The sequence below is a fragment of the Amblyomma mixtum genome, chromosome 10 (genome assembly GCF_055824585.1).
Source record: "Amblyomma mixtum isolate Tamu chromosome 10, ASM5582458v1, whole genome shotgun sequence".
Taxonomy (NCBI): domain Eukaryota; kingdom Metazoa; phylum Arthropoda; class Arachnida; order Ixodida; family Ixodidae; genus Amblyomma; species Amblyomma mixtum.
In genome coordinates this window covers 162,813,980-162,828,748 of record NC_143021.1, presented here as the reverse complement: position 1 = coordinate 162,828,748, position 14,769 = coordinate 162,813,980, and the positions used below count along the sequence as shown (strand labels likewise).

General features: G+C 45.4%; 1 protein-coding gene across 1 annotated transcript in view; it reads right to left on the bottom strand.

Annotated features, from left to right (window-relative positions):
* Window positions 1–14,769, bottom strand: part of LOC149327565 (protein stum homolog) — a 246,846-nt gene that overhangs the window by 127,743 nt on the left and 104,334 nt on the right. The window contains exon 4 of the mRNA XM_089565153.1: window positions 1,764–1,966. Within this exon, the coding sequence (XP_089421279.1) occupies window positions 1,764–1,965 (202 nt within the window). The 5' untranslated portion in view covers window position 1,966. The remainder of the gene's footprint in view (window positions 1–1,763; window positions 1,967–14,769) is intronic.

Here is a 14,769-nt window from a genome sequence, read left to right as displayed (position 1 = left end):
CACTGGATAAGGTTCTTGCGTTAAACGTTGCTAGGTTCAGTTTCCAATGGCGGCCTGTCCGGATCTAATGATTCTTAGCACCCTCCGCTCGTCACAGGTCTGACCGCCACCCCGGTCAGCTGCTCCGCAGCCACTGGGGACTGAGGGCCGAGGGTTAATTGGGTTGGTTGTTCACAGAAAGTTGCGGCCAAATACTACACCAGGGTGGCCAAATCCTGCTCTAGTGAGGAAGTGCGTTGTCGGTTCCATTCACCGAGATCAGGCCGCACCTCAAGCCTGTTTGTACAGTTCCACTGACACATGGAGTGTTCTCTTTCAAAAAAAAAAACCTCGGTGGTAATTAGACAGAGTTTACCCCCTTTTTGTAGATCGGAACTACGCGAGCCTTCGTCCAGTCAATTGGCAAATCACTGGTGCGCGAAGATGGTGAAAAATCGTAGCAAGGTGTTCCGAGATTTGAGGCGCACATCCTTTAAAAAGCGTTTGGAATGTAGTCCGGACCGTTGCCTTTCCGACAGGTTGCCCTAATTTCTGAACGGGCATGAGGTCAGGGATTCGGAAGAGTTCTTATCGTTCTGGCCGACTCTTACCCACACTGCTTCTGATTACTGTCCGACATTACCGTGTTATTATGTACACTGAGGCGCGTAACCTGCCATGATATCCCTGAGGCAGGAAATGTTGGCGGGCTCAGGGAAATCCTGCCAAGTAAAAACCGAGTTGTTGTGTACCTCTGGTGGGCCACACAGCAGAGGCGCATTACAAACTCCACCGAAATGCAAGTATTGCAAGTATGACGAGTGCCAGTGCGCTGCTCGCGAAAACTGTCGACCAGTCTTCGACCTCCCGGCACAAATATCAATCAATTTTTATTTCACCGACAAAGTACCGATGGTGAAAAAGGCCGGCGGAAAAAAAAACTGCTCTTTCGCAGCTTGACAAAAGCCTCGTCCACACTTTGCGCATTGATAGGGTAAGTTAAAGGTGAATTACATAAACGGCAAAGAAGACAAGCATTGCAGTAATCAATGAGGAAAGGCGACTTCGACGCACAGGAATGGAAAAAGAAAGATACCAACCCGACTCGTCATTCATAATTGTAAAAAATAAACGGAAAATAGTGTGGAATAGCACAAGGTCATAACAAATTGCAAAGAATGAGAGAAGGTAGTTTCATGTACTAAATAAGATACATTTCTCTCACAAGATCAAGATGGCATTGATGAATTGATAATTAGCGCACTTCTGTCTAGTAAAACGAATTGTCGAATGATCAGAGGAATAGTTAACTCCAGTTGGGCTTGCAGTACAGGGTGAAAAATCTGGCAGGAATATAAATTTTACGCGGCAAGATTCTGGCCTCCAAGCAGTTAGGTTGTCTGGCGTGTAGAAACGACCACGGAACCTGCCAAAGCAGCGCTTTGTACGTTTATCGTCCTTTACAAACGACAGCAGGCGGTTCAGAACTCCGAGGGCGCGAATAATGGCGTAAAGCCAGGCATGAAGAGTACCGCCGATATAGTCCACTTCAGCGGTAACCGTGATCCATGTTACTCGTTTTCCTCCGCGAAAAAAAAAAGAAAGTGTAAAAGATAGGCCCAGTTTTTCCGATTCAGCACTAGCTGGCACGTTTCTCTCGCTTTCTTTTCATGCCTTTCAGCTCCGATTCGATACAAGGCCACGAATGCGAGCGTGTTAGCCAACTCAGGGAAACGGTGGAGTCGGTCGTTCCGGGCCTGGGGAGGAAAAGCAGCGGGACTCACCGACCCCCGGCAGGAGCACGTTGAGCAGGCAGAGTGCCACGGCCACGGGCAGCGGCAGCAGCGGCACCGCCTTGCGGAAGCGTCCGTGGCGTTCGCGCACGCTGATGATCTCGTAGCGAGCCGTCGGCTGGCCGTTCTGGTGGTCGCAGCACTCGCCCGGCACGCTCACCACCATCTGGCGAAGCTCGCCGCCGCCGCTCATCCTGCGCAGAGAGCCACCGCAAGTAAATAAGAGATCCCCGCCTGCCTGAAGGAGCTAACAACCTCCGAAAAGAATTAACCCTTACAAAAAAAGTTTCAGTCAATAGAGTGTCTATAGACTTCTGTCTACAAAGTCTGTGGACTGTCTATAGACAAATCCGAGAGAACAGTCTATAGACCATAAAAATCCCATAGACAGTCTATAGACCATCTATAGACCGTCAATACCTGCCTTGGCACCACCGTATGACAGCACAAAGGAAATGACACAGCCAATGATCCCCGCTATAACAACCAGCCGTAATGGGAGTGTTCCGAGCAGAACCAACTGCTATATTCCACCCCCCAAAACCAACCTGCCACGCCTAGTGGCCCTCGCCGGCTCTGGAGGATCAGAAACAGTAAACACAACTGGCTCTTCTCTCAAGTAGAAGTTACTCGTCCTTGAGTTGATAAAAAATATGCTACAGGTATATTTACTTTTGTACCTGTCGTGTTTCACTTTGCTGTGAAACACGATCCACCTTTGCAGGCTATGTGCTCAAAAGTGGGTTTGCCTCCGAAAGGGTGTAGCGGGGTTTGCGGAGCCTTCTCCAAGCGCACACGCCCTGAGGAAGCCGAGCGTCGGGCCGGGGGTCGCTTGTACCCGTTTTTACCAGTGCGTGGCCGGCGGGTTGTTCCGAACCAACCACCTCCCGCAGTCGAAGCGGAAGCCCAGACCACTAGGCCACGACTAAGACACGAGAGATGCATGATCACGTGTGCACCTGCATCTGCCAGCTGGCAGCAACTTGTATGCATTTAAGGAAAACTTCTCACTGCTGAAATCTAAGTAAGAAAACATAAGCGCGGCACTAGTGACGCAGTACACTGTAGTCTATACTAAAGGCAACACGTATGCACATGCTTGCCAAGATCTTAGATGGCTACTGCCAAAATTAAGTTCAAGGGCAAGAGCATAACTTTCGCGCATTCCTCTAATGTCTAGGAAGAAGATTATGCTTGCTACAAAAAAAAATTACTCATGGCACAATGACCACAATCTAACTCTGAGAGAGAAGTGTGTTCGTTAGCTTCCTGCTCGCTGTTCTTCAGAACAACACGTGCCCTTCCAGCACCGACTCCTTCTACCCCTGTCTCTCTCTCTGTCCTCTACCGCCATCTTCCAGTGACATATCGCGAACTCTACAGAACGATACAGTGAGCATATACTGTTATCGGGAAGGCTAATGCCGAGGGCCGTATTTCAGGAGCCAATGCGGTATTCGCATTAGCCTTTTATGCCAAGTGGTGCCAAGTAGCAGAGGTGAAAGAACTATCGCTACCTTTCGACATGGAAAGAGACATGACCAGAAGTCTAAATTCCGACCAAGCCACACGGCGTTGGTATGTTTGAGGAGTGACTGAGAAATTGCGTCATACGATAAAATGCAAGGCACGCGGGAATGACATCGTGCTACCGCAATAGAAACCCTGCGACATGCTTTTCAGTATTTGTCGATGCCATCACAGCAGCTATGCACTCACCGGAAGACCGTCACAAAATGGGCTTTGTCAACGCTGCGAGCCTTGTACACAATTCGTGCGCTACACACTTAAAACAGGTACGCATGGCGATTTTTATGGCGGCAGTTTCAAGCCTGTGCTTTTCTCCTTTTCCATTTCTTCTGTGTACCATCATGTTGTCGGACCAAATGATATTCAATAGCGAAACATTGCCATCTTGGTACTGTCAGCAAGCATCCCTTTTCGAATACTTCATAAGCGCCACATAGGAAGAAACGCAGAACAGTCCCGAGAGGCTGACGTTGTGCACTAGAGGATCTCACCCTTGGACGGCTCAATGCATGTCCCCACATGAAAAGAGAGGCGCAAGCACGTGGGTGTGAACGCCATATATGCACCTGCAATAATCGTCTAGCAGAAATCCAGATGGTTCGCTTAGTATTCTATTTACTAAATTGCTACCTTGATTGATTTAAAGATAACGATTGTTCAAGCAATCATTGAGATTCTGTGATATACGACTGGGCAGAAATTCTCTATATTGTTCAAGAATAAGATGGGCTTGACTTGTGCCTGCTGACACGCATCACTTGTTTATACGCAAGCTCACGCACATTCCTTTTTTCTGAATTCGAAGATTGCATGTTTCAGAAGTGAGTGCATTAGATAAACAGGCCGTGAGCTCAGAAACTCTGAAAGTGTGCAGTTCGTTGCCAATGCTGTTAAATGAAAAAAAAAAATAATGGGGCACTTTGACTGCCTAAAGTGCGTAGAGGAGAAAGCGTTTTCCGCACCACTTTGACTATCCTGTGGCACTGGTGAAGTTACCACTGGATGACGTCACACCTGATTAATGACTAATTACTAAGTAATGGCTAATTACTAATTAATGACGCTTAAGCTTCGCCTTTACGAGTAGAAAGCGACAGCATGTTTCAGCGCTGCCATGGAGTCCATGGAACGCCATCGCCCGTCCGGCGCGATACCTTGCCCGTTGGAAACACCTTTGAACGAAACACATTTTTGTGGAAAGGAAATGGCGCAGTAATTCTCTTTCATCTCGGTGGACACCCGAACCGCGCCGTACAGGAAGGGAGGAAATGGGAGTGAAAGAAGAAAGAGAAAGAGGGATTGTATTTGAGGAAAGGAAATGACACAGTAACTGTCTCGCATGCCTCGGTGGACACCTGTCAACCGTTAGCTGCGAAGCGCCGCTGCGCGGAGGAGAGGCCACAGTTGGCACGATTCCAGCGCACGGACGGACACTGCGAGCATGAGCAGGCTTTCGCCTTAAAAAAGATTCTCACTAACAGATATGTTAAAAAGTTAAAAAAGCTCAGGTAGGCTGAGCTCCCGCCTTAATCACCACAAAGCGATTCGGCCATACTTGACACGAACTAACGTCTTTCGCTGCTCATTCTTTCCGGATGCTATTGAGCACTGGAATAAACTGCCTGCTCACGTTGCTGTCTACAGGTGTAGCGGCATTTCTGAATGCACTTGGGGATTCCGTCCAGGCATGGAATTCCTGTAGATGTGCGCGTAACTGATTGTCAAATATTTCTTTTTGTACAGCAGGTGGCTCTACAGCGGTGTGAATTGTGTTGCATTTATATGCTCTCTTGTATTGTACGCTCGGAGAAGCTTGTTCATTCATGGTTATATATGAATTTTTTCTCTTCATTTTCTCTTCCTGTAATGACTCTCATATGAGGGTTGACCGTATTCATCAATAAAATAAATAAAATAAGTTCGCCAGCGGTACGGCAGCGGTAGAGCACGGAATGAGACATCATTGTTGCAGACGAGTGGAAAGTGGGCATAAGTCTGGATTATGGCAACCCTACCACTACCGCTTAAGCAAGAATTGCAAAGACATACTGGCACCTTCCTGACGGATTTGGGTGTGGTAGGCTCTGCCATCGATGAAAAACTGTAGTAAAAGAGCTGCGTAAGTTCACAGTAGATAAAAATTGCGCTTACGCCCCAAGGCTGAAATATAAGCCGTGTTCTGTCTGAAGCCCCCTCACAGGTCACCGCATGACGCATACTCAACCCGTTGCATTTACTGACCACCCATTGATGCGTAGACGCGAAAAATTGACTATCTGGCCAAACAATCATAAAGTAAAATCATTTGTATAACAAAGGAATCATCCAATCATCTTAACTTAAGATACGAAAACATATAAGTAATTGGACAACCGTAAGCGATGTGCTCATTTCAATGCAAAACGTCTCAGTTTCCTACAGCGTCACGGTCCATAGAAAGAAATGAAAATACGACAAAACAAATACTAGTTGCTTAACGCACGTGCATTTCAGGAGTATTTTCGGACTCTGAACAACCAGCCAACAGACCAATACTCATCGTGCTGTGCATCGATCACACTGCACTCCCGACGAGACATGCGACGAATGGGTAGTGTCTGACATTTCAAAACCATAGGTTAAACGGTTCGAGACAATGCTTTTTTATGAAAACCCTAGCAACTATCCAGACAGAATGAGCTAAGCCAAACAGTCTCAAATTGTGGTCCCCAACTGGCAGAGTTGTAGCGGCTCTGAATTCAAGGAAAGTGCAGATGTAACAGCTTCCTTGTACAGGAACAGCTCGCTGTAAAAAATAAAAAATAAATAAACATAACAGGAAGGCATGCATGATGACATGATACACGGCGGTCTTAGTGAAACAATTGTGTTATTTTGGCGAATGTCAGAAAAGCAAATCTACGCAATAATCCTGAGCAAGTTAGTTTTTACGGCAACCTCGAGGATAGATGTCTTGCACTGTCTTGCTCTTCCAGCTCTATGCGTAACTTTTTTATTGCATCTGTTCGTGCTGAACTACCGGTCGAATGAACAAACAACTGCGCGACAGGGCGCTTACTTTTGTGGTATAATGCAAATTTCAGCGATAGCTAGGATGCAGTGAAATGTGATGCTAGTAGGAGTATCAGCAACTCCGGGAAAACACCCCTCGCAATTGACGACGCTGGCCCCAGCAGATGGCGCCCTAATGCAAGCAGAAATGCTTTCGCATTACCGTATGTAAGTTGTCTTAAGTGCCAGCTGTATTGTTTTTTTATTCATTGCACCTTCCTACCATCATTCCTTCTTTACACATGTGATCAAAACAGATCCCTTTTCAAGCCTGAAATACACGAATTAGTGGGTTCTTTTTTTTACCATCGGTTTTCCTTGGTCAACAAAAAACCGGTGCACTGTTCGTCAGGTGACGTTTTGAAACAGTGAGGCACGTTTGCACAGAACTAACATAGGTACACCTTATTCACCTTTGTGGTCGAAGTACAAGTAATGCTTGAAAGCTCGGAGCGCAGCTGTACCCAATGCCAATAAAAAGTATTTCGCATGCAATCATACATCGCTTTAGAAAACTAAATGAAAAATGGCAAATGGCATCTTTTGATTGCGGCACACATCATGTCGTTTTAAGAACTTCTAAAGTACGCCTTCAACGGACGAACAAGAGAAATGGAACAAATTTTTAGAGCGTTAACCCATACTCTCGCGTTTCGTGTCTCAACTTTGTTGGCTATAACGCAAATCATAACCCAGCGGGTGCCACGGTAATGGAGGTGGTTAAATAATGTAATCAGATAACAAGCGGGAGCGTGATGCCCTAGCACCACAACCTTAAATTTAACAATGTCAGCCCGGTATATATATCCTTGTCTGGCCAGTGTAAAAGTCGGGTCATTTAGTCCCGACATTCGTGTAAAATTTGCGGGCCAACCGTTTGCCGCAGAATGTTTCGGATGGTGTCATAGGGTTCAGCGTTTAGTGCAGCATAAAGTTAAGTTAGAGCCTAGCTCACGGCATGGATTCGAACCGGAGACCTATGTACCCCCAATTCCACGTCTTTACGAACGTTCATATGAACATTGCTAAAGGTCAACAGTTTGTTGCAGAGTGTTCGGGGTCGTGCCATACAATTTCACATTTAATGCAGCATAAGCTTACTAGTTAAGTTACAGTCCAGGTGGCGGCAGGGATTCGAACGACGACCTATGTTAGGTGCGTTAGCGCTCGATATTCGATCGATGCCTGAGAGTGGGCTCGTTTCTTACATCAATTTTCGCCTGGGGAATATCATGAACGACTAAGTACCAAGAAAACTGTTTTATTTATCCGGATGTTTTCTTACGATTACGTCACACTGTAAAACAGGCACCTTCAGCGAATACCATACTTTCAGAAGCGACCTGAATATGATAAGTCATTGGTGAAAGGTTCGAGCGATGACTCCAAACTCGGTTAAATGCAAAAGTCATTTGCTACAAGCGTAAGCATTCTAACTGTACCGGGTCTTCCATCCAGGGTTATATTAGCGTGTACCTCCCCGAAATTTTTTTAAGGTTGGCACTACCGACAGCTCTGCAAAGCATTGTGTTCAGGTACCTCTGTACAAGTTAGTGAAGCTTACTTTTGGTTCCAGGAATAAATTTCCGCAAGAAGTTGTCAATCAAATCAACCAAATATTATTGCGAAAAGTGATTACAAAATATGTTCGTACGCAGTGGAACCACAAACCTCAAGGAGTTCAGAAAAGGGTTTTGTATAATCTGTCATCTGCCATGATTAGCGGTGAGCCATGTTCACCACAGCCATCTAGTTCAAGAGCCCCATATTTTGTAGGGACAGATTGCTAAAAGTCTTTCTTCATTCCTCGCATGGCGAATTCACGGGACAGTTCTTGCCTTCCGCTAGAGGATAATATTGCGTATACATTGTTCATATGTAATTTGTGTACTCGTTCCCTACGCAGCTAAAACCTCTACAGTGTCTGCAGCATGGAATAAATGGACACTAACGAATCAAGAAAAGTAAGAAAACTGGTCGAAGAAAAGATGTCCTGAGAAATCTATGGCTACGTTAAGGGTCAGCAACCAGCCATCTGTTGACAGCATTTGAGAGAGAAAACCTGCTATATTTCTATAATTGCAGGTTAATTCGGTAATATTGGGCAAAACAAAGAACTCAGATAAATGAAATTTTCCTTTACCCTCATTGCGGCATTTGTGAACGGCTTATCCTTAACGCCACCAGAAAAACTGGTCAATGCCCGCTTAAGAACCAGCTGCGGTCACAAAATGCTCAAGTACCAACCAGCACCGATTTCAATCCGCCGTATTGACTCAAATGCTGACACCCTTCGAGCTCCAGTTTCAGCTCTTCGCAGTTTCGTCATCAATATCGATACCCGATTTAAACCTTCCAATATGCTGTTTTCTAGTCTCTCTCTTCTATACTTAGCACGATTTATAGCAAGCACACGAAGTGCGGAATGTCGCCATGCCATTGCCATTGCCCTATATGGCAATGGCTCCTTACACAGATGGCTCCTTACACAGGTTGGTGCCCTGGTCTCGATACTGTTTCTAGTAGATTTGTCAAGCCCTGTCAAGCCTCGCTTTTTCCGGCTTAATATGCCATTGCCCTACAGATGGCGAAAACTAAGTCAAGCGCTGTAGCTTTTTTCTCTATACCTGCTTAGTTTCTGTAGCTAATAGTGTGAATATAATGATTATTATTATGTTTATTATTCGCTGTAACCTAGGTACAGGTGCGGACGAAAGTAAGCGAAGGCGTTCAAAGACTTTTCACGCGTTGCCTAAGTGAAACTGTCAACTGTGGAATGTATAGGCTGGTAGCGGGCGCTGCAGCGGTTTCTCATCGACAAATAATTTTCCTTCATGTCCAATAGGTAAGGTGCGATTCCAGTCAAAAGGAACCAACCTGCTCCCTCCACTTACGCCCGCACCTGTAACTACGTCACAGACTGTACTACGTCAGAGACGTCAGACTTTGGAAACAGCGGCAGTAGCGAGCTTGTGCTGTGCTTTCAACACAGGTTCTTACTACAGTGAGCTTCTTCGATCTGTCTGGTACGTTGTCCTCGCGGGACAACCAACGCTTCATCGCACGTGGCCACCTGTGTTCGTGACGTGTCATCCCGACGGCATCCGGGGAAGCGGAACTGTCACTGGCTGCGTGACGGAAACAAAAGCTGCTGCTGGTTTCAACTTGCTTCACTTTGCAAGCAGCGGCAGTTGGGAGCATCCACACTTAAGCTTTGAACGGATACGTGCTTGCGCGAAGAAGGCGGGACACAACAAAGGAGCACACACGACATATACAGAGCGCTCTGCAAATGTCGTGTGTGTTCCTCTGTTGTGTCCCGTCGTCTTCGCGCAAGCACGTACCCGTTCAAAGATGAACCAACTCACCCAAACAAGAGTTTTACTTTTACACTTAAGCTGTGCTCCTTACACAGGTTGGTGCCCTGGTCTCGATACTGTTTCTAGTAGATTTGTCAAGCCCTGTCAAGCCTCGCTTTTTCCGGCTTTTTGCCCATGTTCCCGACATTGTGTACACATGATGTCCAATAAATCTGTCTGTCTGTCTGTTGCAGCAGTTGCTGCCCAAAGTGAAAGTTGTACATGTCGATTATCTTGTTCTACATAAGGCGGGGGGGGGGGGGGGGGGGGAATGGCTCGAGTTCAGAGAAAGCCAACAGGTGTGGGCGGAGGGGGTAACAGGAATGTCATGGTTTCCGAGAACTGATAGTAGGGGATTAGGGGAAAAGAAGAAGAAAAAAAGGGGGGTGAACAAAGGGAGAGGGTGAGAAGGCCGCAAATGTGGTGGAAGATATGACGTGGGAAGGGTGCAAAGAGCGATAATATACTTATGCGAGGTTCTAGGAAATGGTCTGACCACGTGCAAGACATTTGTTAATTTAAAATTATGCTAACCCTGGAATGTACCTGACAGATTCCAGGTTTCCTCTGGAAATGTTAATCCCTGTTGGTTGCAGTGTTTTAAATTTGTGGATTAGGAATGCTTGTCTGTGTTTTGTGTCCCTAGTCGATTTGAAGCCTGACTGAAGAATGAACAATTTGAGTTCATCGAATTTGTGATGGCGTTGATTAAACAGACACCTACGCGATTTACTCGTAGTTACTCGACCTTGAGTTGATAAAAATTATACTACAAGTTTCCACATAACTGCAGCGTAAAAATGACGAGCAGAAAGGAAGAAACACCTACGACACGGACAAACGCTGCACTCACAACTGATTTTATTTCGCCAGCAATGGGAAATATCAAGGTTCCGCCGCAGAAATATAAAGATGATTACGCTTGCTACACAAAAATTACTCATTGCAAAATGTGACCTTTTCTTGACACACGACAAGATGGGTCTCACGGTGTGATAATGTTTTTTTGTTGATGGTGGCACGTGTACTTTCCTGCGCGCGCATTCGCGGCGGAACCTTTATATTTCTCATTGCTGGCGACATAAAATCAGTTGTGAGTGCTGCGTTTGTCCGCGTCGTAGGCGTTTCTTCCTTTGTGTACTCGTCATTTTTTACGCTGCAGTTATGTGGAAGCAAAGTAACCAACTTGCCCAGAAGCTCGTTTTACTAAAGCATACTACAGGTATATCTATTTCTGTACCTGTCTTGTTTCACTTTGCTGTGACACAAGATCCACCTTTGAGGGCTGTGTGCTTCAAACTGGGTTTGCCCCCGAAAGGGCGCAGCGGAGATTGCGGAGCTTTCTCCAAGCGCACAACCCTGAGGAAGCCGAGTGCCGGGCCGCGGGTCGCTTGTATCCATTTTTAAGGCGAAAGCCTTTAATGCCTCATCGTTGTCGAGAGAAGGTTGTCAGCAGAGGTGTCACGCTCTTCGGTTGGTCGAAATGGTTATGACGTCAGAGTGCGCTGATTCGAAGTAATGAGGTCACCCACGGATGCCTGACACCCCCTTTTGGAGCAGACGACAACTAATAAAATGGTTGTCGTCCGCTCCGACAGGGGGCATAAGGCGTCCGTGGGTGACCCCATTACATACCTCATTACTGCGAACAGAGCCATGGTTCCAACCGAACTGATCGAAGCAGAGAGTCGTGCTAAAGACGCATTCAAAGTCCGCAGTTAAGTGTGTAGTTGTAAAGTTTAGTGAAAGTGCGTGGTCAAATAAAGCACTATAGTAGAGTACGAACAGTCTGGCAGTCAATGCCAAACAGTGCGCCAGGAAAGGCTTTCGCCTTGCAGCACTTCAGAGAGCCAAAGTGCCCCCTGAATTTTTTACCAGTGGGTGGCCGGCGGCCGGTTTCAAACCAACCACCTCCCGCTGCCGAAGCCGACTCCCAGACCACTACGCCACGACTAAGACATGAGAGATGCATGATCACGTGTGCACCTGCCTCTGCCAGCTGGGAACAACTTTTATGCATTTAAGGAAAACTTCTCATTGCTAAAATTTAAGTAAGAAAACATAAGCACAGCACTAGCCACACAGTACACTGTAGTCTATACTAACGGCAGCAGGGATGCACATGCTTACCAAGACCTTAGATGGCTACTGCCCAAATTAAGTTCAAAGGCAAGAGCATAACTTTTGCACATTCCTCTAATGTCCAGGAAGAAGATTACGATTGCTACGCAAAAATTACTTATTGCACAATGGCCACAATCTAACTCCAAGAGAGAAGTGTGTTCGTTGGCTTCCTGCTCGGAGTTCTTCAGAACAACACTTGCCCTTCCAGTGCAGTCTTCTACCCTTGTCTCTCTCTGTCGCCGACCGCCATCTCCCAGTGACATATCGCGAACTCTACAGAACGATACAATGAGCATGTACTGTTATCGGGGAAGCTAATGCCGAGGGCCATATTACAGGAGCCAATGCGGTATTTGCATTAGTCGAAGTCGAGGGTTGGACGAAACTCGTCTGGTCGAGGACAAACATACGCCGACCAAAAGAAAAAACAAAAGACAACAAGACGTTTGGGCTTCCGTACGGGTGCCTTGTTCACACTGAAATGAAGCAAGCAGCTGAGTGGCATTACATATGCTTGAAAAGAGGGCGCAGGGAGCGTGCGTGGACTGGGTTATGATTTCCATCGTTGCGGTTGAGGGTGTGACTAGTAGTTTGGATCATTAATGATTCCAAGTGCAGGCGAGGACGTAGCTTCTTTTCGGTTGACAGCACGTGTGCCCGACCCCTGTCGATGTCATGGCCTGTACACACTGCGTGGTCGGCGATAGCATTGGAATCCACTTTTTGTTACGTCCATCGTTACTCTGTTCTTTTAGCCGCCTCTCGAAGTTACCGGTTTCGCCAATGTATATGTAGTCACTGTCGGAACAAGGAACCATATACCCTACGCCAGGGAATTTTTCCTATTAGGCTTTTATGAAACGTGGTGCCAAGTAGCAGGGGCGAAAAAACTATCGCTACCTTTCCATATGGAAGAAGATATGAGAAGTATAAATTTCGACCAAGCCGAAGGGCGTCGCTAATGTATGAGAAGCGACTGAAAAGTTGCGTCCTGCGATAAAAGATAAGGGACGCGGGAATGACGTCGTGCTACCGCAATAGAAGCCCTGCGACATGCTTTTCAGAATTTGTCGATGCCATCACAGCAGATATGCACTCCCTGGAAGACCGTTACAAAATGGGCTTTGTTCTACACAGTTCCTGCGCTACACAATTGAAACAGGTACGCATGGTGATTTTTATGGTGGCAGTTTCAAGTCAGTTCTTTTCTCGTTTTCTATTTCCTTCCAGGCGGTCCAATATGCAAGTGACAACGTCCAGGTTTCCTCAGCATTTAATGACACCTTTAAGAAAGTCTTCACAAAAGATGACGGGCGTCTCCCACCCTTTAGTATGTCCCTTCCTCCCATGCCTGATGTTTTAATTTCTGAAGAGGGTGTTCTTAATCTGTTGTTAAAACTGGATGTTAATAAATCACCTGGACCAGATGATATTCCGAATGCCTTTCTTAAACAGTATGCAGAATGGTGTTCTAAGTATTTGTGCGTCCTATTCACTCGGTGTTTGAAAGAAGGTGTTTTACCGAGTGATTGGAAAACTGCTAGAATTGAACCCTTGTATAAAAGTGGAGAGAGGACATGTATACAAAATTATCGCCCTATCTCATTAACTTTGACAACGTGCAAATTATTGGAACATATCATTCATGAGCATCTAACTAATTTCCTCGACGAGCATAATGTACTGGCAGATGTTCAACATGGGCTCAGACGAGGTTATTCAACATGCACTCAGTTGGTCGAGACGATCCATGATTTTGCAACAGCAATCAACGAAGGAAAACAAACAGATGTTATATTCATGGACTTTAGAAAAGCTTTCGATAAGGTTTCGCACAAAAAACTACTTCATAAACTCAGTTTTGTTATAAATAATAAACAGATATTAACATGGATACGATCTTACCTATCTGATCGCCATCAGTTTGTAGAAATACATCAAACCCGCTCCAATCACGTTCCTGTCGACTCTGGCGTTCCCCAGGGATCCGTCCTTGGCCCCCTACTGTTTTTAATATTTATTAATGATATTGTTAATGATCTGTCAGTAAGTATTAAGTTGTATGCGGACGACTGCGTGCTGTATGAGAAAGTTAGTTCGACTGACGATCCAGTAAGGCTGAATAATGATTTTGCAAAAATAGTTTCTTGGTGTGAGAAGTGGCAAATGTCAATTAATTTTGAAAAAAACCGTATTTATGAGAATAACACTTAAAAAGAACCCTCTTCTGTATCACTACACTGCTAATAATAATTTTCTTCATGAAGTTACAGAATATAAGTATCTAGGCCTATGGATTTCTGACAACCTGTCTTGGACCAAACATGTCGACTATGTCTCAGCAAAAGCTCTCCGAAAGCTCTTTTTTTTACGACGCTCGCTTAAGTTAGCGACCCCTGCTACACGCCTTCTTGCCTACAACACTATTATTAGACCAATATTAGAATATGCAGTGATTATCTGGGACCCGTTCACAAAGGTAAACATAAATAAACATGAAAGAATCCAAAAGAAAGCAGTAAGGTTTATTTATAACACTTACGGGCGAGCATCAGTCAGTGATCTCCTCAAAAAAAGCGGCTTACCCTCTATTCCTAACACAAATCGCATATGTCGCTTAAAATTTCTCTTTCAATTAATTCATAATAATTTAAAAGTTGACACCTCTAATATCCTTGCTTATTCTTCGGGGTACCAAACTAGAAATCGCCATTCTCTTTCCATAACGCCATTATATTCTCGAGTTAATTGTTTTAAATACTCTTTTTTTCCAAGGACCATCACTGATTGGGATAACCTTACGGATGATGTTGTCAGGCAGAGATCATTGAATTTGTTTGAAGAGCATTTGAAATAATTGTTTGTTTATGACCTTGCCGCGGTATTTTTCTTCCCGATTTTTCTATGTGCAATTCTGTTTTGTTCTATGTGCA